We start from the raw sequence: 24,250 nt of genomic DNA on the forward strand, positions 1-24,250 counted from the left end.
GTGTCTGAGGCCGGATTTGAACTCAGGTCCTCCTGAATCCAGGGCCAGTGCTCTATCCACTGCGCCACCTCGCTGCCTCTATCTCTAAATTTTTTAACCAGTACCAAATTGGTTTTTTTGTTTGGTTGGTTTGTCTTGTTGTTGTTGTTGTTGTTGTTGTTGTTTGGTGGGGCAGTGAGAGTTAAGTGACTTGCCCAGGGTCACAGACCTAGGAAGTGTCAAGTGTCTGAGGCTGGATTTGAACTCGGGTCCTCCTGAATCCAGGGTCAGTGCTTTATCCACTGTGCCACCTAGCTGCCCTAAATTGTTTTTAATAATTATTGTTTTTTAGTATAGTTTGAGATGTGGCACTAATAGGCCTCCTTTATTTCCATTTCTTTTCATAATTTCTCTTGAGATTCTTGACTTATTTTTCCTCCATATTAATTTTGTTATTTTAGTTCTAGAAAATTCTATTCTTGGGTACTTTGATATGGTACTGAACAAGTGAATTAATTTAGGTGGTTAGTTGGTTGTTCTGTCCTTCATGCTTGAAGAGGCCCAAAATGACATCATGATATTGTGGTCGAGGTACAGTGTGTCCAACTGTGGCTGATCAGACCAATACAAGGTAGGAAGGCTCCACCACAGGTTGGGCACAAATAGTTCCTAAATGCTTGTTTCCTTGTTCTCTCCCCAGTAACTCCAGCCCCATCATTTGAGAGGTGAGAAGATCAAGGTAGGCAGAAGTCGCTGTCAGAGGTAGGATCTGGGGACTCTCCTTCCAAAGCTGGAACTCTTCATGTCACAGAGAAGTCCAAGAGCTACAAGAGCCCAACTGTGACCCTAAAGAGATTCCCCTCCCTATGAAGCTACAATTCAAGCACCTACTGTGTGCCAGGTCCTGAGGATACAGCGAAATCCCTGACCTCTCCAGAGTGACCATTCTACTGGGAGACACCAAGTGTATACAGATAAGTAGATAGCAGGTCTCTCCAAAGAAATGCAGCTGCGTGCAAAGTCAGCTGTGGGTGGGGCACAGGAAAGGCCTCTTGGCCTGTAACACTCAAACTGGTCCTTCAGGGGAGACGGAGCTTCGAAGAGGAGGAGGTGAAGAGGGAATGGGGGGGGCAGCCTGAGTAAAGATAGAGCATCAGGAAGCAGAATGTTGCATGTTCAGTCATTTTCAGGTATGTCCAAGTCTCTGTGACCCCGTTTGGGGTTTTCTTGGCAGATAGTGGAGTGTTTTGCCATGTCCTTCTCCAGTTCATTTACAGATGAGGAAACTGAGGCAGGCAGGATGAAATGATTTGCCCAGGGTCACCCAGCTAGGAAGTGTCTGAGGTCAGACTGGAACTCAAGAAGAGAAGTCTTTCTGACTCCAGGCTCAGTGCTCTATGCCGCCACCTAGCTGCCCAGAATGTTGCATATGGGAAACAACAAAAAAGGTCATCTTGACTGGTATAAAAATAATGGTTCCCCTTTCTATAGACCTTTAAGGTTTGCAAAGTGCTTTACAATTATTATCACACTGAGTCTCTACAGCAACCCTGCGAGGGTTTGACACATGAGGAAACTGAGGCAGACAGCAGTGAAGTGACTTACCCAGGGTCACACAGCTAGTGTCAGAGGCAAAATTTAAAGCCCTTCCAATAGTGGCTCCAGTTCACCTACTGTCTCCACAGAACACAGAGTTCTTGGTTAGATTGGCTAGAGCCACAACTGGAAGGGCTTTAAATGCCAAACTTGATCCTAGAATCCATGGGGGACCACAGAAGATCCTTGAGCATAGGAATAACTAGATGAAGATCTCCAGAGAGTGGAACTCCCTACCCCCCACCAAGCACCCCAATTTACTTTTGGACAACATTAAGTGTCAGGAGGTTTTCTTTCATCAAATTTAATAATGATTTCATCCTTCAAAAGGCAGGGAAGGGCTGCTATTCTGATGCTCCTCAACAAGAATAGGAAAGTCTGGCAGGGAGGGGACCAGTTCACAGAGGATTGGGGATAGACAAGAGGAAAGTGGGGCACAGGCAGACATGCCCCCTAAATTTGGGGAGGCTTCAAAGAAAAGAGGTGTAGGATCCCATGCTCTAAAATTCTCAAGGGAAAGTCAACTCTGGGGGGGAGAGGAAAAGTCTGGTGTGTTGGGCTGTGCTGGCTTGTGATGTGATTGTTGGACTCTGTTGCATTATGCTATGCTGTGTTGTCTTGTTTTGTTTTATTGTGCTGGGTTGTACTGTACAGGGCTATGTTTTGTTGTGCTGAGTTATGTGATTCTGTGTTGTGTTGTGCCGGGTTGGGTTATGATGTGATTGTTGTGTTGTGCTTATTGTGCTAAGTTGTGAAGTGCTGGGTTGTGTTGTGCTGGGTTGTGATGTGATTGTTAGGCTTTGTTGCATTATGCTACGCTGTGTTGTTTTATATTGTTTTGTATTATTGTGCTGGGTTGTATTGTGCAGTGCTAGCTTGTGTTGTGCTTATTTTGCTAAGTTGTGAAGTGCTGTGTTGTGTTGTGCTGGGTTGTGATGTGATTGTTAAGCTCTGTTGCATTATGCTATGCTGTGTTGCCTTGTTTTATGTTGTTTTGTTTTATTGTGCTGGGTTATATTGTGCAGTGCTATGTTGTGTTGTGCTGGGTTGTGATGTGATTGTTAGACTCTGTTGCATTATGCCATGCTGTGTTGCCTTGTTTTATGTTGTTTTGTTTTATTGTGCTGGGTTGTATTGTGCAGTGCTAGCTTGTGTTGTGCTTATTTTGCTAAGTTGTGAAGTGCTGTGTTGTGTTGTGCTGGGTTGTGATGTGATTGTTAAGCTCTGTTGCATTATGCTATGCTGTGTTGCCTTGTTTTATGTTGTTTTGTTTTATTGTGCTGGGTTATATTGTGCAGTGCTATGTTGTGTTGTGCTGGGTTGTGATGTGATTGTTAGGCTCTGTTGCATTATGCCATGCTGTGTTGCCTTGTTTTATGTTGTTTTGTTTTATTGTGCTGGGTTGTATTGTGCAGTGCTAGCTTGTGTTGTGCTTATTTTGCCAAGTTGGGAAGTGCTGTGTTGTGCTGGGTTGTGATGTGATTGTTGGACTCTGTTGCATTATGCTATGCTGTGTTGTCTTGTTTTGTTTTATTGTGCTGGGTTATATTGTGCAGTGCTATGTTTTGTTGTGCTGGGTTGTGTTGTGCTTATTTTGCTAAGTTGGGAAGTGCTGTATTGTGTTGTGCTGGGTTGCATTGTTCTGTGATGTGTTGTGCTTTGTTATGGTGGTTGAATTATGTTGTGTTATGATGTGCTTGATATACTCTGTTGTGATGTGAAGTGCTGTGTTTTGTTCTGGGTTGTGTTGTTATGTTGGGTTATGATGGAATTGTTGTGTTGTATTGTGCTGTGATGGTTGTTTTGTGAAGTACTGTGTCGTATTCTGTGTTGGATTGTGCTGGGTTAAATTGGGTTGTGTTATGATGTGCTTGTTGCACTGTGTTGTGATGTGAAGTGCTTATTTTGTTGTGCTAGATTTCATTGTTTTGTGTTGGGTTGTACTTTGTTGGTACTGTGCTGTGTTGGGTTATGATGTGATTGTTGTGCTGTGTTGTGCTGGTTGCATTGTGAAGTACTGTGATGTATTATTCTCTGTGGGCTTGTGCTTTGTTGTGCTGGGTTAAACTGTGTTGATGTGCTTGTTGTACTATGTTGTGCTGTGTTTTCTTGTGCTGGCCTTGTTCTGTGTGGGATTGTGCTGGGTTATGCTTTGTTGTATTTAACTGTTGTGCAGTACTGTGTTGCATTGTTCTGTATTGTATTATGCTTTGTTGTGCTGAGTTGTGCTGTTTGCATTCTATTGTGCTCTGCTGGGTTGTGTCATGCTGAGTGGTGCTGTGCTAGGTTGTGTTCTGTACTATACTCTACTATGCTGTTCTTTGTTGTGCTGTGCTATTTTGTGCTCTGTTGTATTGCATTATATTGTGATGTCCTTATTGTGTTGTGCTATTTTGTGTGTTGCCATGTTTTGCTGGATTGTGTTGTGTTGTTTTGTGCTGTGTTGTGCTTTGTCGTGTTTAGCTGTCTTATATTGTGCTATTTTCTGCTGTGTTGTGCTTTGTCGTGTTTAGCTGTCTTGTATTGTGCTATTTTGTGCTGTGTTGTGTTGTGCTATGTTATGCTTTATTTTATTTAGCTGTGCTTTGCTGGGTTGTATCATGCCGTGTTATAATGTGCTGAGTTGTGTTTTGCTATTTTGTGCTGTGCTGTCTTGTATTTTGTTGTGTCTAGCTGTGTTATGCTATGTTGTATTATGCTGTTCTGTACTGTGTTATCTTGGGTTGGGTTGTACTGTGCTGTGTTGTTGTGTTATTCTGTGCTATCTCGTACTGTGCTGTCTTATGCTTTCTTGTGTTTAGCTGTGATGTGTTGTCCTTTGTTGTACTGAGTTGTGTTGTGCTTTATTGTGTTCTCCTGGATTGTGCTTTGTTATGTTGTGCTATTTTGTATTGTGTTATGTTGTATTTAGTTGTGCTTTGCTATGCTAGGTTGTGATGTGCTTGTTATGCTGGGTTGTGTTTTGCTATCTTGTGCTGTGCTGTCTTGTACTTTGTTGTATTTAGCTTTGTTTGTGTTGTACAGTGGTGTGCTGTGCTGTGTTGTTTTGTTGTGCTATTCTGTACTGTGTTATCTTGGGTTGTGCTGTGATGTGTTGTGCTCTTTTGTTGTGTGTTTTGTGCTTTTTGTGCTGGGCTGTGTTGTACTTTGTTGTGCTGTGCTGTTTTATTGTGCTTGTTGTACCGTGTTGTTCTGTGTTGTGTTGTACAGTGCTGTTTTATTGTACTGTGTCATGCTGTGCTTTGCTGTATTGTGTTATGTTGTGCTATGCTGCATTGTTTTGGGTTGTGCTGGGTTGTGCTTTGTTGAGTTGTTCTGTGCTATACTTTATTGTATTTTGCTTGGTTGTCTCATGCTGGGTTGTGCTTTGTTGTGCTGTTTGTGTTGTTCTATGTTGTGCTGGATTGTCTTGTCTTGTGCTGTTGTACTGTGCTGCGTTTTGCTGTGTTGTTCACTTGTTTGTTTTTAGCACTATTCGAGTACGAAGAAGGGACAGTCAAGAAATAAATCCATTGCTTGGGGCAGCCAGGTCCAAAGTAAGGAATGACAGGAAGGTCAGAGGTCAGCTCAACAGTTCTTTTTCTTCTACTTCATCTAGCTATAAAAGACAAACTCCAAATGGTGACAAGAGAGCTCTAGCCTCCAGGAGCTGCACCCCCACACGGTGCTTCCCCTTTGTGCCAGGTGTCAGTCATCCTGGGCAGGTATTTGATGATCACCCCCCCTCCCAGAGACAAAAGACCAGGGTCCTCCCAAGGGGTCACTAGTAGCAGCCCTTGGGAGGAAATGCACCTGCTGGGCTAGCTCCAGTGATCAAATGAACAATAATTCATTAGTCACAATCAGTAGTTCATTCTATTCCACAGTACATAGACAGCGGCTCTTATTAAATAACAAAAATATTAGTGACACCAAAAAAAAGGGGTTGGTGCCATTAAATACCATAGATATTTTGAAAGGGCTATTTCCTTCACCTCTTTTAAAAGTGCTTTTTGTGTTTCTTGTTGTATATATCAGAGCAGCTGCACATGATAGACTCTCTAGATCAGTAAAGAGACATATGGTGGGAGTCTCTGCCCCACCATTCTGTACTGAGAAGAGGGCAGGGTCTAGAAAGGTCAGAGCCTGCTGTGAGGGCAAGCACTGAAAACACTGGGGTCTCTGATCGGCATCTTGCTTTGAAATTTTTAAAGACGGCAGAGGACGTCCAAAGTGCTCCAGTCCTAGAAAAGAACATGCTATCCCAACTTTTGAAAAGGGCAGATAATGAATGGAGTCCTTAAATTAGAGGCCAGTGACCTTGACTTTGATTCCTGAAAGATATTTAGAATATATTAAAGGGGTGGTCAGTAAACACACAGAAAAGGGGATGGAGCACAAAGAGCCAGCAAGAGAATGCTGACCGAAGAGTAGGTCATGTGTGTGTATGGAGGCTAGGGAGCATATGAAACAAACATGAAGGTAGAGAGCCCTCAGATTGTGGAGGACCGGGAACTTTACTCTGATAGTAGGGAGCCACGGAAGGTTTTGGTTTTTTTTAAGAGGAGTGAGTGACATGAGCAAGTCTATGTATAAGGAAGATTATTCAGGGTGTTCAGGATACCTAGATTAGAGGGACCATTCAGTGGAAGCAGGCAGCCCATTAGGTTATTCCAATAATCTAAGCAAGTAGTACAATGATGGTAAGTAAATTGTTATTCAAGAAATCCTCAGAGGGAGCAGCAAGGTGGTGAAGTAGATAAAGCACCAGCCCTGGATTCAGGAGGACCCGAGTTCAAATACGATTCACACACCTGACACTTACTAGCTGTGTGACCTTGGGCAAGTCACTTAACCCTCACTGCCCTGCCAAGAAAGAGAGGGGGGAGGGAGGGAGAGAGAAAGGGAGAAAGAGAAAGAAAGAAAGAAAGAAAGAAAGAAAGAAAGAAAGAAAGAAAGAAAGAAAGAAAGAAAGAAGGAAAGAAAGAAAGAAAGAAAGAAAGAAAGAAAGAAAGAAAGAAAGAAAGAAAGAAAGAAAGAAAGAAAGAAAGAAGGGAGGGAGGGAGGGAGGGAGGGAGGGAGGGAGGGAGGGAGGGAAGGAAGGAAGGAAGGAAGGAAGGAAGGAAGGAAGGAAGGAAGGAAGGAAGGAAGGAAGGAAGGAAGGAAGGAAGGAAGGAAGGAAGGAAGGAAGGAAGGAAGGAAGAAAGAAAGATCCTCAGAAGAACTAGAACATTATGTTGGTGTCGGCTTGTGACCCTGGCTGTGGCCATTACAAGGCTAGGCTCGGTGCTGAATATGTTTTCAGGTGAACTGTCCGTCTTCTGTTTCTGTCTCAGCCCAGTGTCCTCTGCGTGAAAGCTGGAGCCTTGGAGATTCCTCAGCCTGCCCCGTCTGCTCCTCACCCTACATGTGGAGCCATGGGATTGTATTGGTAGTTCAAGGATGTGACCACGTAGCTCACAAGGGAGGGATGGGGGCCCTGTGTGGGAGTGGGATGTTGGAGAATTATGGGAACACGGTCTGATTGGGTAAGTCCTCATACTCCTAGGTCCTTTTGCTCTCTTACTTTGTAATGAGTGAGAACAGAAGAAGAGAGGGAAGAGAGCATTAGTCCATTTGGCCCATGGTTCGATCTGCGACAGGGATAGATTTTTGAGAACATTGAGCTGAATCCTCAAGGGATCACACAGTTTCAAAGCAAGGAGGTACCCTACGGACCACTAAGTCACAAAGGATTTCACTGATTTAGAGCTGGGAGGGACCTAATCTAGCCCAATTTTACAGGCTAGAGTGCTGAGTGACTTGTGTGTGGTCTTACTGCCACCTAGTGAAGGGAAGGCACTTGCCCAAGGACACCTAGTATGTCTGTGATTGGACTTGAACCCAGGTTTCTTCATGCCAAATCCCCAGATGGCTGAGAATATGTAGGGGACTCATAATAGGACCTTCCTGGTGACTCAGGATGAGTGTTGGTAAGGCCTCCAAACCCCAAATCATTTCACTTGCTCTCCAAAGGGCACTGGTGTAGAGCTGAGAATAACTGGCAGCATCTCAAGAGGGCTTGAAGGCACATCATTAATCCTCTCCTCTGCTTTAAGCAGCCAGGTAGGGCCCCTTCTCCCACCACTCTTCTGTGCCCCCCAAATGGGTAATGGGCTAGGAAGCTACCAAATGGCGCCCAATCCTACACCCAGCACTGGACAACATTGCTGTGCTGTGGTCCACAGGGTCACAGAGTTGGGTGTGACTGAAAAACCAATGTCATTCATATTTTGGAACAGTTAGATGGCACAGTGGATGGACTCCCAGGCCTGGAATCAGGAAGACTCATCTTCCTGAGTTCAAATCTGGCCTCAGATACTTCCTAGCTAGCTGCATGATCCTGGGCAAGTCACTTCACCCTGTGTGCCTCAGTTTCTTTATCTGTCAAATGAGCTGGAGAAGGAAATATAAACCACTCCAGTATCTTTGCCAAAAAAATCCCAAATGGGGTCATGAAGACTCAACAACAGCAATTGAGAAAACTAAACAACATGTGTACAAAAAAGGCCAAAAGAGAACAGCCCAGAGAAAATACTTGGCTTTCTTCTCTGAAAATGAGGTGGAATTGACCTAGCTAATCTCCAAGGTCATCTTCTAGTTCTAAAAATTCCACCGTTTTCCATTCAATGGGCTCTTCTCCCATTCCTAGCCTGATTTACTTGCCTTTAGTTGGCCAAAGATATAGATAGTTATGACGCAAATTCTGCTGTCAAAGAACTTCCAACCCCATCTCATGGAAGAGCAAGTACCCAAATATTATCATTTGGATCCAAGGGAAAGATGCTCTTTAGCTCCAAGATTCAGAGTGAGGGTTGGAAATTGACATTAGCACCATATGGTGAACGTCTGCCTAAGGGGTTTGGACTTTGTCTTCTGAGCAGTAGGGAGCCACTGACGTTTTCTTTTGAATCAGGAAGGACATCACCACTTCAGGAATGGGAGACAAACAACAACAGCTCTATCCAGAATGAAAAAAGGTCCCACCACACTCTGCCCTGTCTGCCCTCTGTCAGAACATATTTAGAGTATTGTGTTCAGTTCCAGGAAGAACACTGAGGAATTGGGGACAGTCCAGGGGAGGGTGAAGGGCCTCAACCCAAGGCCAGGTGAGGATCTACTGAAGGAAATGGCCATGTTTTAGCCTGGAGAGGAGAAGATTCAAGGGGAATGTGAGTGCCCTTAAAATAACTGAAGACGGGGGCAGCTAGGTGGCACAGCGTATAGAGCATTGGCCCTGGAGTCAGGAGGACCTGAGTTCAAATCCAGCCTCAGACACTTAACACTTACTAGCTGTGTGACCCTGGGCAAGTCACTTAACCCCAGTTGCCTAAAAACAAAAGAAAACAAAATAACTGAAGTCAACTATTAGAAGAGGAATTGGACTTTTCCTCATTGATCCCATAGGGCTGAACCAGCATCAGTGGGTGGAAGGTGAAGAGGGGCACCTTTGGACTTGGGGTCAGGATAAACTTTCTACCAATGAGCACCATCCCAAAGGAATGGGCTTCTTTGAGAGGTGTCAGGCAAGTGAAGACTGGGCATACCATATGGACAAGGAACTCTGGTTCTAGTATGAGTCAGACTAGATGGAAGCTGAGGTCTTTCATGTGCCTTGGACCTCCCCAGCTCCAAATTCTGCTTCTCTTCTACTCAACTTCTGCTTGGGTGGGCCTGGTCGAGGCTCTGGGGTGGCAGGTGGAGAGGAAAGGGAGAAGAAATCCTAAGTGATTCAGCAGGAGCCTGGCTGACTCAGGAGGGGAGAGAAATGAGAGAAATCTGGCCGCCTATCGGGTTCCCTCCCTCACCTTTCTAAGCCAGGTTTCTTTCTTCCTCCCTTTCCTCCCCATCCTCTCTTTGTACCTGGTCCCTCTTCCATCCCTTCCAACAGGTCACACGCTTTCTTATATTCTCTACCTTCTCTCCACTTCTTCGCCTCCCCCCAGCCCGCCCCCGTTGCCATGCAACGCGCGCAGCCAACCCCGATGGCCGGTGGCCGGCGGACCTCTGGGCTGCCTAGAGCAGCAGGCGGATGCGCAGCTGCAGCAGTGGCTGCGGCTGCGAGGGCCCAGCCCCGGGCCTGCCCACAGGCCCTTCCGCACAAGCAGTCGCCCTCCAGAGCGGGCGAGAGTGAGTGAGTGCTGTCCCTGAGGGGCTGTGGGGGATTGTGGGGGGGGAGGTATGGAATCCGAGCTTGGGGCTCGCCTGGTCTGCAGTTAAGGCCCCTGTTCGCCTCTGTGGAGCCCCCTTCTGGAGACAATTGGCCCCTGCGCCTGCGCCATCTCCAGCTCCCCTCCACCCCAACCACTATTGTTTTTGCGCCTGCGCATACTCTTCCCTTGGGTCCAGCTCAGCACCTGGGTCAGCGCCATCTCCCTAGGGCCCACCCCACTGCCTTCTCACTGCTTAAACCCTAGCCTGTAGATAAATTCCTACCCTTAAAGGCCCTAACTCAGTTGCCACATGCTCCAGGAAGCCGGCCCAGATTTCCTGAACCTCCCCTGAAGCTATAAATTCATAGGATCTCCAAGCAAAAAAGGGTGCTTAAAGATTTTGTACATTAATCACCCCTCTCTTATACAGAACGGGAAAGGAAGGGCCAAAGATGGAAAAGAACTCACTTAAGGTCACAACAGCTGCAAAGTCAGCTATAGACTTTTCATCTTAGAATCTTGGAAGCACTATAATATAAATAATACGGGCCAAAGTCTTCATTGTATCAAGAGGAGAACTGAGTCCCAGAGAAGGGAATGGGCCTGCCCAAGGCCACATAGTTGGAGCTTGGAGCCTGAACTAGAATTCTCTTTGCTGCTTCCCTCCCCACCACTACCCTCAGCCTTATCCTTCCAGGGCCTAGATTTTAGTCTTCTTTGTGTCTCCCACAGAACCCTCCATGTACTGCAAGCTAAATAAAGTGAATGAAATCCTCTAATGCCCTGAGTAAAGTCATCAATTACCAAATATCTATTAAGCACCTATTCTGTGCCAAACCCTGGGTGGGGGGGGGGCAGGAGTGAATAAGACCTTACTTTTGGAATGACTAGTTAGTAGGACAGATAATAATGCACAAAGTTAATTCAACAGGCATTTGGGGGGTGGCAATGAGGGTGAAGTGACTTGCCCAAGGTCACACAGCTAGTAAGTGTCAAGTGTCTGAGGCCAGATTTGAACTCAGGTCCTCCTGAATCCAGGGCCGGTGCTCTATCCACTGTGCCACCTAGCTGCCCCTCTGCAGGTATTTATTTAGGCCTTTATTGGTCACTGGGGTCATGTGTGTAAAAGAGAAATGAGTAAGACCCATTCTTTTTTCCTGGAGAGCTCACAGGCTAAAAATAAGATAAAATGTTCAGTTTAAAAAGCATTTATCCAGCACTACTGTTTGCAGAGCACTAGCAAGGTGCTCTAATTGTAGTAAGCCAAGAGCAGAATACAGCAGGACTATGACCTTAATTCTGGACTCCCTTAATACAATTGGGGACTGAGCTAGTTCCACCATCTCTCTCCTAATCTGCCATTTGCATCATTGTCAGAATGATCTTCTTGCCCATACCTACATAGCCTCCAGTGGGAGGGAGGGTTCTGGGAGGATTCAAAGAGACTAAAACCCAGGCCCTGGAGGGATAAAGGCAGCCAAGAGAATTCTACTTCTGGCTCTGGCCTCCAACTGTGTGGCTTTGGGCAAGTCCCTTCCCCTCTCCAGTCACAGCATTCTTCAGCGGGGCCCTACAGTCTGGTGCCATTCTTTTTTATAGCATCATCTCATCTTATGCTCCTTTATGTGTTGTGTGCTCCAGACACGCCAGTCAACTTCACCATCCTCCATGTTCTCCTAACTCCATGACTACTCACACTCTTCCCTATATCTGAAATAGTACAGTTCCCTATAACCTTTTTCCCCACTGAATTCCTATCAGTCCTTTAAGGCCCAACTCAAATGCTTCCTCCTCCTACAGGAAGTTTTCATTCATTCCCCTGATCAGTAATGATCCTTCCCCTCAAACCTCTCATAGAATATTTATTTCAGTTATTTGTTTCACTGAAGATTGTGGTCTTATCCCCCTACTAGGTGGAAAGCTCCTTACCAGCAGGAACTGTCTTATCGACACTGTCTTTCCCGGGTGCTCCTCTACTAGGCTCCTGATAAGTTGTTGGTTTTTTTTTTTTTTTGAGGATTTTTTTTTAGCATGCAACTTTGCCGAAGCTATTTATTGTTCAGTTAGTATCTTTGCTGATTGCCTAGGACTTTCCAACTAAAGCATCATATCATCAAACAATAGGCATCAAAGGATTTACCTATCTTCATGCCTTTTATTTCTTTCTCTTGTCTTATTACTATTGCTAATATTTCCAGAACTATATCAAATAATAGCAAGGAGAGTGGGCATCCTTGCTTCACTCCCATATTTATTACCTATTGCATATGATGCTTGCTTTTGGTTTTAGATAGATGCTTCTTATGGTATTAAAAATGTTTTTATGCCTATACTTTGTAGGGTTTTTAGCATAAAAATGTACTTTTTCAAAGGCTTTTTCTGTATCTATTGAGATGATCATGTAACTTTGGATGTTTTGCTTTTTAACATGATTATGCTGATTATTTATAAAATTAAAATATTTATAATATTTATAAAACAATATTTATAAAATTTAAATTGCTTCCAAAATTATTTTCAACAAGGATTATGAATCATCTTTAATCCAATAAATGGTTTTTGAAAATAATTTTTGCTTTTCATATTACAGGTCTGATATCCTCAAGTCACTACAGACCAACCCAGCTCTGAACTGTTATCCTCCTTGGCACTTAGCTTCTCTAGAACTTGAATATCTGTTTCCCAAATAGTGTTTGAGCCTTGCTTCATACAACAGATGTGTTTGTGAAAAGCTGTGCCAAGTTGGGTTTTTCTAAGTGGAGCCCAATTTCCAGTGCACCATGGGACCTCAACATTTAAAGAAACCCTGCAGTGAATCATTGGATAAAGGGAAGAATTGCCTCCTACAGCATGGACCTGGTGAGTGGGTTTGTGTATACTGAATTTTCTTCAGTTGTGCCATGATAGATGTGGTAGAAGCAGGTGCTTCCATGGTGAGTGCTATGATCTGGGGCACAGAATGGTGCTTCCTAAGCCTTTACCTTTTCTCCCAAGCCTCTGAGTGATGAATGTTTCTGAAATGACCTCAAGAAACTGAGAGCAGATGCCTGTCACTGGTTATCTTTATATCTCCAGTGTCTAACATGTAGTGGGCATTTCATAAGTAGACAGAGATAGAGAACTGGCCTGAAAGCTAGGAAGACCTGAGCTCCCCTGGTGATGGGGAGCTCTCTAGCAAGAGCCATGGAGAAAACATCCTGAGCTTCAGGACAACAGTAGTAGTAGTAGTAGTAGTAGTAGTAGTAGTAGTAGTAGTAGTAGTAGTAGTAGTAGTAATAGTGGTGGTGGTGGTGGTGGTGGTGGAGGTGGTAGAGGTAGTAGTAGTAGCAGCTCTTTTGCATTTGAGGTGAGCAGCCATAGAAGCCAGTGCCACTTCCACCATATTGTTGCCTTGTGCTCAGCCTACTGGTTCTTCTCCCAGGGGCAGGAGACAGACTGGCAGCTCACGCTCCCCTTTTCCCTGTGTGTCAAGGACAAAGGCCCTTTTCCTAACCATCATCTCTCTCCCCCTCAGCCCTACCCTTTCACAGTCCAGAAACTCCTCTGCTCTCTTTCTTTGTTAACAAACTCCCTTTCACTATTAGTCTCACATTCTTTCCAGCTTATGGCAAAAGCAGAAACCTAGTGGTCTCCAGAAGACACTGCATCCTTGGCTACATTCTCAATACACTAGGGACCATGAAAAGTAGGTAACTTGGTGGTATGGTGTACGGTGGCTAGAGTGCTGGGCCTGAAGTCAGGAAGACCTGAGTTCAAATCCAGCCTCAGACACTTACTAGCTCTGTGACCCTGGAAAAAGTCATCTAACCTCTGTTTGCCTGTTTCTCCATCTGTAAAATGGAGATACGGATAGCACATATCTCCCAGAGTCGTTGTGCTTGGCTACTCTGATTATTGTTGTTGTTATATTCCTTGCTCCTCTGGCACCATCATCCAGCAGCCCTCCTTTGAAGTTCATTCCATCCAACCGTCTCACTCAGTACCAATTCTAGTCATCGTCGACTGGCTTCCAGCCCATCTTCCCTTTGTTCTCATGGCGTTCGGAGCCTATCTCACATTCTGCCCTCATACCCTGGCACTACAATATACTCAATACTCTGGCTTCCCAGTTCATCAACTGCCCCTGTCAGTGAGTCAGTCAGTTAACAAGCATTTATTAAGTACCTACTAAATGCTAAGCCTGGGAGCCCAAATCTTACTTGACCATAAAAAATTGAGGGCTTCTGCAGTACATTCCCTCTGGTCCCTTCCTTGACACCCCAACACCCCTTTCTATCACCCCCATTCTCTCCTCTTCTGCTCTGATATCTGAGGAAGAGGCGGTCCTTCTTTCTCTACTTCTGCTCCGATTCCATCTCCTTTCGTTTCCTCTCAGAACTTTCCCCTTGGATTGTACCAGTTCTCTCATCTTCAATCTTCCTTCCTCACTAGCTCTTTCCCTTTAGCTTATGATATTTCTGAGTCTCCTCCATTCTTAAAAACCTTTCCTTTCTCCTGCCAAACCCTTCACCCACCATCATTCATAGCCAAACTCCTAGAAAGCATTGTCTCGACTCGTTGCCTCCATTTCCTCACCTCTTGGGTTTCAACCTCTTTCAACCTGGCATCTGACCCTACCAAGATTACTGGTGATCTCTTAGTTGCTAAAACTAATAGTCCTTATTCAGTCCTCATTTTCCTTGACCTCTCTGTGGCTTTAGCCACTAGCCCCCACCCTAGCTTCCTGGATGCCTTTTCCTCCCTTGATGCCTATGTTGATGCTCTCTTCTGGTTTTTTCCTACTGGTATGAGCATTCTTTTGGAAGTCTCCTTTACTGGGTCATCATCTGTCTCGACTTCTAAACTAGACCTTTTCCCTTCACCTTCCTCCGCATTCTCTCTCCATTTCCCTCTCTCCTCTGTCTCCCTCCTGCTCTCTCTCACCCCCTCTCTTTCTCTCTCCATTTACCTCTCTCCCTCCTGCTCCCTCCCCCCTCTCTTTCTCTCTCCATTTCCCTCTCTCCTCTCTCCTCTCTCTCCCTCACTTCTCTCTATCATTTCATTATTATCTCTATGAAGAGATTCCCAGATCTATAAATTCAGCCTTGATCACTCTTCTAAGTTACCATCCCACAGCGACCACAACAAAAGCTCATCATCTCCACCTGTGTGTCCTATTAGATATTCCAAGCTCAGCAAGTCCCATGTGGAACTCATCATCTCCCCCCACCCCCAAATTGCCCCCCTTAACCTTCCCTGCCTTCCAATCACTCAAAGTCCCTCCCCTATGTCTTGTGGATTCTGCCGCCACAATAGCACAAGATCTCATTAGATCATGTGTCCGCTCTTTTTTCTTTCCAATCATCCTTATGCACATTGCTGCCAAAATAATCTTCCCATCCTTCCCTTTATCAGAGTGTGGGATGTAGCCTATGCTATCTCACTTGTGGTCAGTGTCCTGTCCATGATCAATGGCTCCCTATTGTTTAAAGGGTAATCTACAAACCTTTCAGTCTAGTATTTAAATCCCTTTACAATCCAACTCCGCCCCCCTTTACCTTTCCAGATCTAATTCAGATTATGTTATACACTCTGCATTTCAACCAAACCAGCCACCATGTCATCTCCCATCTCCATACCTTTGCACAGGCTGTCCCTCCTGTCTGGAATGCCCTCCCCCCAAACCCCCTTAGGATCCCTAGCTTCCTTCAGGGCTCACCTCATGTGCTGCCTCTTCTGACTCCTCTCCCCCAGTTGGAGGTACTTCCTCCTTTCTCAAATGATCCTATATTTCCTTATGGGGTGTACTCCCCAGTAGAGAGTAAGCTTCTTTGGGGCTTACACCCTAGAACAGCACCTGGCACCTAATAGGTGTTTCATAAATGTTTGTTGAATTGAGTTAGTTATTGAGAAGATACAAAAATAAAGAAAACAGGGAGCTTATAATGTCGTATGGCCCCAGAGCGATGCAAATAACCCAAATTAGAGGAGAGGCAGCGTGGTGTGGTGGCGAGAGGGACAGCCTTAGCATCCAGGGAGCAGCCAGCCCCGCTGCACAGGCCTCTCTGAGCTCTCTCTACAGCACATGGGGGGCGGTTGGTCTTTTTCTCAATTTGTATCATCTCTCTTGTTTTTACACATCCTTCATCTCCAAATCCATTGCTCCCCTTCCCCTCCCTTGAAAGCTATCTCTTGTAACAAAAGATGAACATAAAAAAGGAAAGATCTAGCAAAACTGACCATCACATCAGCTGAGTCTGACAGTGTATGCAGCTCTCTGTCCCCAGAGCCCCCACATCAGCAAAGAAGGAAGGAAGGGAGGTGCATGTTCTGATCCCTGGGGTCAAGCTTGGTCATCAGAACTGCACATAGCTCTCAACAGGCCAAATGACAGGGTATCTCCGAGGAGGGCCTGGAAGGGATGGGAGAACAGAGCCAGAGGAGAATAGCTTGTCCCACAGTCCCCAAAACCAATGGTGGGATTGACTTTATTATTCCTAGAGCAAGTATAAGAAAGAGGTAAATAGAGTAAAAGTACGAGCCTGCTGAAACAGGAGGGCAGATGGCCTGGGCAGGCCTTGGTGAATGGCTGCACAGCATGTGACACATGACTGAGGACCAGCTAGACAAAGAGATGGCACAGTACATAAAAGTGCTGAGCCTGCAGTCGGGAAGGCCTGAGTTCAATGCCTGTATGACCCTGGGCCACTCACTTCCCCTGCCTGCCTCACTTTACTCTTCTATAAAAAGGGGATGATGGGGGCGGCTAGGTGGCGCAGTGGATAAAGCACCGGCCCTGGATTCAGGAGGACCTGAGTTCAAATCCGGCCTCAGACACTTGACACTTACTAGCTGTGTGACCCTGGGCAAGTCACTTAACCCCCACTGCCCTGCAAAAAAAACCCAAAAAACAAAAAAACAAAATAAAATGGGGATGATAAGAGCACCTACCTCACCTGGTTGTTGTGAAAATGGAAGGAAATGCCATGTGTAAACGCTTGCTTTGCAGACCTTAAGGGCCTGGCTAAGGGCATGACTGTTGTTGCTGCCATTACTGTGATTGGGCCAATTAGTGGCCACATAGTGGCAGCCATCAGGACAGCTCAGCAGGAAGACAACGTCTGTTCCCCCTCCCCAAGCCAGTCTCAGACTCAGTCTCTTCCCCCATACAGGTGACAGTCTAATGGGGGCTAAGACAGCAACACAAACATATTACCTAATATTACATGATAAAAGGAGCATTATGTTAGGATTGAAGGGATAAGGTTAGGCCCCTGCTGGTGAATCCAGGCAGACTTCTGGGAGGAGTGCTATGAGATCTAATTGTGCTTCAAAGGATGGGAAGGAAGTCATTAGTAAAGAAGGGGATACTGAGATGAACAGTTGGGCAAAGGCCAGAACATGGGAGAATGAAGAGCTTGTAGGAATAGAGTGTGATAGGATGTAACAAAGGAAAAGGCTACAAAGCTATTGTAATATACCATATTTTAGAGGACCTGCAATGCTGTTAGTGTTAGAAAGAGAGGAGTATGGGGGGGCAGCTAGGTGGCACTGCAGTGGATAGAGCACCGGCCCTGGATTCAGGAGGACCTGAGTTCAAATCCGGCCTCAGACACTTGACACTTACTAGCTATGTGACCCTGGGCAAGTCACTTAACCCTCAATGCCCCACAAAAAATTTCAGAAAGAAAGAGGAGTATGGCCTTTACTCACTGGGTAGTAAGGAGCCACTGAAATACTTGAGTAGAAGAGTGACAGGTTTCCCCCTATTAATTGCATGTAAGGAGGTAAAGGGATGGAATGGGGGGCTGAAAGTCAGGGAAGGCAATTTCTGCTCTCTTTGGGAGGAGAAGCACCAAGAGAGGTGTGGTCTTCTCACTGTACCTTTCTCTTTGCCTAGCTCCACCTGCACCCCAACTTCTGAAAGGCAACAGAAGAAGCCAGGTGGTAGACGGTTCCCAGGTAAGCTGGGGTTCTTTTGGCCTTCCCTCGGGCCATTCCACCTCCCTTGCTCCCACCCCCTGACTCGGTGTATTCCATTTTAGCATTTTACTTGAACTCAATTTCCCTAGTGTACCTTTTTCTTTTCTTGACCCCCATCACTCTATCTTGTATTATGCTTATCTTTATACCTGTGGAACGTCAGACCCTCGAGGGCAGTAACATTTATCATCCCCCAGGGGAAGTCTCCTCCAATACCTGGGACATACAAGGTCCTAAATAAATGTTTGTTGAACCATTGCCTTTAACCCTCAAAATGCACCTGTGAAGAGGGCCACAGGGCAGGGATTGTTAGTCTTACTTTAGTTATTTCTGCACCAACAGCGGTACCCAAAGAGGATTGGGGTGTGTGATTCAGCAAGTTCGTAAAAGAGGAAGAGAAGAGTGTAGGTCTAAGAGAATCCAAGAAACTCCTTTGTTTTACAGAAGAGGAAACTGAGACTCAGGGCAGGCAAGGGACTTGTCATCAAGGGCATAAAATGAGGACCAGAACCCTATTGTTCTGACTCTTAGCATCACAGAATCTAAGGGATGGAAAGAAAAATTAACCTAGAATTCTTTATATTTTGGGGGCAGCTAGGTGATGCAGTGGATAGAGCACTGGCCCTGGAGTCAGGAGGACCTGAGTTCAAATCCGACCTCAGACACTTGACACTTACTAGCTGTGTGACCCTGGGCAAGTCATTTAACCCTCATTGCCCTACTGCACCCCCCAAAAAAGAATTCTTTATATTTTAAAGCTTCACAAAGCTTTTCCTTCAGAAAATCCCCTTGAGGTAGGTCATTCAAATATTATTATCCCCAATTTACAGATGAGGAAAGTAAGGCTTAGAAAGATAAAGGTAGTTGCCCAAGAACACACAGCAAGTGTCAGATCCAAATCTCTTGGCTCCAAGTCATTCTACCATCCTGCCCCCTTAGAGAATATCTGTTCTATCATTTGATACAGAAAGAAACTGAGGTCTGGGCTTGGGACAGGGGCTTTCCTGGGTTCACAGCTAGTGCTAGAATAAGGAATAGGAAGAATATGCCTCTCCTGGCTCCTGGCCAAGTTCTCTTTCCTCTGTATCATTCTCCTCTCACTTTATCTCCTTCCCTATGCCCATCCATAGACTCTGAGTTTGCCACCTCTGCCTGACCCCTCTGCTGCCTCACGCCACCCACCCCTGAACAACACTGGGAAATTGTCCTTGTTGTTTTAGGAAACATCAATGACCTTTGAAGATGTGGCTATTTACTTTACATGGGAAGAATGGAGGAAACTGGACCTTGCTCAGAGGGCCTTGTATAGGGAAGTGATGCTGGAGAATTATGGGAATGTAGCCTCACTAGGTAAGAACTCAAACCCTGTAAAACACCGGCCCTGGATTCAGGAGGATTTAAGTTCAAATCCAGCCTCAGACACTTGACACTTACTAGCTGTGTGACCCTGGGCAAGTCACTTAACCCCCATTGCCCTGAAAAAAAAAGGAACTCACATCCTGATAAGCCAGATCACAGGAATGGGAGCAGTGAACCATATGGTCCTCTGGTGGCCAGAGGCCTAGGCTTGTGGTCCTTGTGTCCTTCATGTCTCTAACCTTCTAGAGGACTAGTGTCCATGAATTTATTTCAGTCGTTCACGGCGCCCCAGGTCTCTATTGGACTTATTATCATGAGGGTCTGAAGTATTCATCAACTAGACATTCAAATGTCTTGGGTAGGGGCATTTCCAGGAATAGACTGTTCCTTTCAGCTCCCCCTCAACCACCATCTCATACAAAGAGGTGGCCCTTCTCTTTCCCAAGGCAAACCCCTCCACTTGTACAGACAAGCAATCCCATTCCTTCCCGTCTCCTCCAACATGTTGCCCCTTCTATTGTCCTTACTCTCTCATTTAGCTTCACTCTCTCCCTGGCTACATCTGCTTCCATGATACCCACACACGTCTCCCCTATCCTCAAAAAACCCCACTCATCTGTACATCCCCACTGGCGACTATCCCATATCTCTTGTCACCTTTGTGGCTAATTTCCTTGAGAAAACTGCCTACAATTGGCGCCTCCACTTCTTCCTCCTTCCTCCCTTCTATTCTTTTTTTTGTTTTTAGTGAGGCAATTGGGCTTAAGTGACTTGCCCAGGGTCACACAGCTAGTAAGTGTCAAGTGTCTGAGGCCGGATTTGAACTCAGGTCCTCCTGAATCCAGGGCCGGTGCTTTATCCACTGTGCCACCTTGCTGCTCCCCCCATCTCTGACACCCTGGTGCCCCCGCCCTGGTACAGACCTTTTTCTCCTCATGCCTCAATTATTACAATAGCCTGCTGGTGGGTCTGCCTACATCAAGTCTCTCCCCACTCCAGTACATCCTCCATTCAGCTACCAAGGTGATTGTCTTAAAGCACAGGTATGACCACGTCATTCACTCCCCTACTCAATTAACTCTTGTGGCTCCCTAGTGCCTCCAGGATCCAATATAAAATGCTCTGTTTGGCATTCAAAGCCCTTTGTAACCTGAGCCCCTCCTCCCTTTTCAGTCTTCTTCCACCTCATTCCCCTCCATGTACTCTCTGATCCATGACTCTGGCCTCCTGGCAGTTCTTTGCATACAACCTTCTAACCTCACCCTACCCTGTGCCTTTTCATTGGCAGTAAAACCGGCCATGCCTAGAGTGCTCTCCTTCCTCATTTCTACGTCCTGGCCACCTTCCAGTCTCAGCTAAAATCCTACCCTTTGCAAGAAGCCTTTCCCAGTGCCCTCTAATCCCAGCACCTTCCCTCTGACACTGCCCTGAATTTCTCTAGTCTAGAGCTTGCTTTGCCCATATTTGCCTGCATATTGTTTCCTGGAGAGACTGTGAACTCCTCGAGGACTGGGACTGTCTTTTGCCTTTCTTTGCATCCCCAGAACTTAGCACAGGGCCTGCAACATAGTAAGTGCTTTGTAAATGCTTGTTAATTTGCCTTTACTCACTGGAAGCATGGACTTCCTCACCCAAAGAACCCCCTAGAGGACACCCAGTCCACCCTCCCCAGACTAGACACTAGATGCCCAGGGCCCCTGTACACATGTTTTGCTTTTGTTTTTTTTCTGGGGCAACGAGGGTTAAGTGACTTGCCCAGGGTCACACAGCTAGTAAGTGTAAAGTGTCTCAGGCTGGATTTGAATTCAGGTCCTCCTGAATCCAGGGCTAGTGCTCTATCCACTGCGCCACCTAGCTGCCCCTTGTATACATGCTTTTGCCTCCTGAGAGTTGCCTACCTTTTCCCTGGCAGGAGGACGGCAGATAACTAATTGTCCTTCTATTCCCAGATCATCAGCTCCCTGACTCTCAGTTGCTGGAAACAAGTTTGGGAGGTTCGTGCCCATCCCTCTTGACCTGGCCTAAGATGGAATTTATGGGTATTTTCCTTCTTTCACAGGATTCTCCCAGCCTTGCCCCAGGGACTGGGCCTATGCTCTAGCTAGACTACTCTGTATTCCCAATTCAAATCACCTGTCTGCCTTCTTTCCCCTTGGGCAGGGTTTACAGGACCCAAGCCTTACTTGATCTCACAGCTGGAAAGAGGACAGATGCTGTGGACTCTGGATCTACAGGGGATGGAGACCACTGAGGCCAGGAGAGGCACTTGGCCAGGTGAGCAAGGAAGCTAGAACCAACAGCAGGTGCAAATGAGGGCCCCCTTTATCTCTGCCTCTACTTACTATCCTTCCCCCTCTCATCTCAGAGATCTTCACCTCCGTCCCCTTAGTCTCTTTTTCCCTTTTCTTCTTCCTTGTCATCTCCTCTGACTTGGTCATTCTCACCAAATCTGGGCTCTGGCACTTACTACCCATGTGGCCTTGGGCAAATCACTGAACCTCTTGGACTTCACTTTTCTCACCAGTAAAAGGAGAGGGTTGGACAGGATGACCTCTGAGGTCTCTTCCAGTTTTAAAGCCTGTTGTTGGCCAAGTCATAGCTCCTGCTGTGTGTGTGTGACTGTAAAGAATTCATTGTTATTTGAGGGTTTTTTTAAGTGAGGCAATTGGGGTTAAGTGACTTGCCCAGGGTCACACAGCTAGTAAGTGTTAAGTGTCTGAGGCTGGATTTGAACTCAGGTACTCCTGACTCCAGGGCTGGTGTTCTATCCACTGCGCCACCTAGCTACCCCTTTATTTGAGGTTTTTATGACCCCATCTTTTTGCTAGAATTTAAAAACAAACCTCACCATGCACTGGCCTGGGGCTCCGAAAACCGCATGGTGCTCCACCCACTGGTTGTAGCTGTTGCCATGGCACTGGCATCTCACGGCATCACCTCTCGCTGATACCTACATGGGCCTGGCAAAATTATAATGACTGGAAGCCTAGTGAGGGCAGTCATGTGACTGTCAGAGCGGCCAGCCAATTGGCTGGGGGCCGTGTGTGGTCAGCCTGGGGTCTGCTGGGAAGAAGGGAGGTTTTTTTGCCATTCTAACTGGAAGCTGTAAGGCGACAGGACACTGCTGTGTGTTCTCAGCTGATTCCTAGGCGGTGGTGTTGTTCAGGTTGTATAATTTCCCTTTCCCCATTTTATTTCCTTTCCCTTAATCCTACTGATCCTGTTTGTGGTTTTTTTTTTTTTAAGTTCGTTCTTGTTAAATAAATCCTGCTCTGTTTTGAGGGAGGCTGCCTGTCTCCTTCCTTGCCCCAATATTGCAGCGAGCCGCTTAGCTAACATTCCCCAGTTAAAAATTGGTCCACAGGGGCGGCTAGGTGGCGCTGCAGTGGATAAAGCACTGGCCCTGAATTCAGGAGGACCTGAGTTCAAATCTGGCCTCAGACACTTGACACTTACTAGCTGTGTGACCCTGGGCAAGTCACTTAACCCCCATTGCCCCGCAAAAAAAAAAAAAAAAATTGGTCCACACATGACCTTGGGCAAGTCACTGAACCTATCTGATCCCCTGTATCCTCAGCTGTAAAATGGGAATCCTCATCACTGATGACTGCTATGTAGTGCTCATTTTTGAGCTCACCATTCCTCCCCCCTTTCCCATGTAAGTTGGGAAAGCCATGTACTTCTACTTCCTCCTTGCCTCTTATGCACTCCCGCCCAGGAATCTCGATGACATATAGTCCTCTTCTGTCATTTCAGATGGCAGGATCAAGAGCAAAGAATCTATGCCAAAGTCAGGCCTTCCTGAAGATGTGATTTCCCAGAGACAATTATTTATAGCAAAACAACAGGACAACTTGAGAAGGGCCACGTCCAGGCATGTGGCTGCTTCTCCTAGGCCGAGCTCCACAGGCAGATGTCCACAAGAAAATAGTGTCTGGGAAAAGAGAGCTCAAGAAACAGACCCCGACAGAGAGGAGGGCCCAAGTGGGGAGAAACTCAGGAACTGCAATCTTAGGCAAAAGTCAGAGCTTCCCAGGAATCAGACTGCCCCTCGAGGAGAGAAGTCCTATGAATGTGATGAATGTGGGAAAGCCTTTCGGTGGAAGTCACTGCTCATCCTCCACCTGCGAATTCACAGTGGAGAGAAGCCTTACATGTGTAATGAATGCGGAAAGGCCTTCAGTCGGAGTTCTGACCTGACCAACCATAAGAGAATTCATAAAGGAGAGAAGCCTTACGAATGTCACGTGTGTGGGAAAACTTTCACATGGAGCTCAAATCTCATTAACCACAAGAGAATACACAGTGGAGAGAGGCCTTACCAATGTAATCTATGTGGGAAATCTTTCACTCAAGGCTCAATCCTAATAAAACACCACAGGATTCACAGTGGAGAGAAGCCCTTTGAATGTAATGAGTGTGGGAAAACCTTCAGTCAGAAAGGGAACCTTCTCAATCATCAGAAAATTCACACCAGAAAAATCATTGTTGTGAACCCTATGCACATAATAAACATGGGAAATCTGTGAGTTGAGCTAGTAGTTTTGTTCCCTTTGGGGTTAGGACACTGACAAACAGACCCAATAAAAGAGTCCTCTGATGGGTGTTATGACACAAATCCAGGGCAAACACCTTCCAGACCAAGAAGTATCTGTAAATCTCTTTTTATATCTCTTGGCCTAGGAAGTATCTCAGTTAGTTTATTCTGATAAACTCCCTTCCCTTCTTCAAATAGGATACTTGATTGGAACTCTCTATGCCTTTCTCCCAGACTTCCTCTTTCACACTCAGCCCCAGAGCTAATTAGGTCTCAGGCCAAAGTGATGGGTCTGAACACATCATGTATGTCTTGGAAAGCCTGGTTTTCCTCCAAAATGTCGCTTAACTAGCCCACCTTTGTTTAGGAAGATCCATCAAGGAAGGGAAAAAATGAAAGGTTTTCTACTTGTTATTTAACATTCAAACCTGTAAGCCCCTTCCCAGGCCTTAGTGTCCTCATCTGTAAATGGAGATAACAGTATTTCCTCTAGTTGCCTTACCGGGCTGTGCTTAGGAAGGTGCTTTGCAAACCTTAATGTGATAGAGAAACAGGAGGAGCGAAGTTGTTTGTCTTTTGTAAAAGTTTTCTTCATTAAATTGTATTTTTTTCCATTAGTCTCCTTCCCACCCACCCCTACCACTGG

The 24,250-nt window shown here is 45.9% G+C and overlaps 1 protein-coding gene across 7 annotated transcripts; it reads left to right on the forward strand.

Annotated features, from left to right (window-relative positions):
* Positions 1 to 1,379: 1,379 nt before the first annotated feature.
* Positions 1,380 to 24,250, forward strand: LOC122733420 (zinc finger protein 34-like). Of its 7 annotated transcripts, none has more exons than XM_043973799.1 (9): positions 4,715 to 5,279; positions 6,891 to 6,985; positions 9,485 to 9,727; positions 11,660 to 11,740; positions 12,337 to 12,605; positions 17,626 to 17,687; positions 18,929 to 19,058; positions 21,228 to 21,341; positions 22,824 to 24,250. In XM_043973799.1, the coding sequence occupies exons 5-9, from the start codon at positions 12,527 to 12,529 to the stop codon at positions 23,594 to 23,596; spliced, it is 1,158 nt and encodes a 385-aa protein (XP_043829734.1). In that variant the 5' UTR covers positions 4,715 to 5,279; positions 6,891 to 6,985; positions 9,485 to 9,727; positions 11,660 to 11,740; positions 12,337 to 12,526; the 3' UTR covers positions 23,597 to 24,250. The 7 variants fall into 7 exon arrangements, with proteins under 7 accessions (XP_043829735.1, XP_043829732.1, XP_043829734.1 ...); XM_043973795.1 differs by lacking the exon at positions 4,715 to 5,279 and adding an exon at positions 7,570 to 7,659 and having other exon boundaries at positions 6,723 to 6,985; positions 8,510 to 9,727; XM_043973800.1 differs by lacking the exons at positions 4,715 to 5,279; positions 6,891 to 6,985 and adding an exon at positions 1,380 to 1,440.

Source organism: Dromiciops gliroides, chromosome X (assembly GCF_019393635.1).
Source record: "Dromiciops gliroides isolate mDroGli1 chromosome X, mDroGli1.pri, whole genome shotgun sequence".
In the NCBI taxonomy this organism is placed as follows: domain Eukaryota; kingdom Metazoa; phylum Chordata; class Mammalia; order Microbiotheria; family Microbiotheriidae; genus Dromiciops; species Dromiciops gliroides.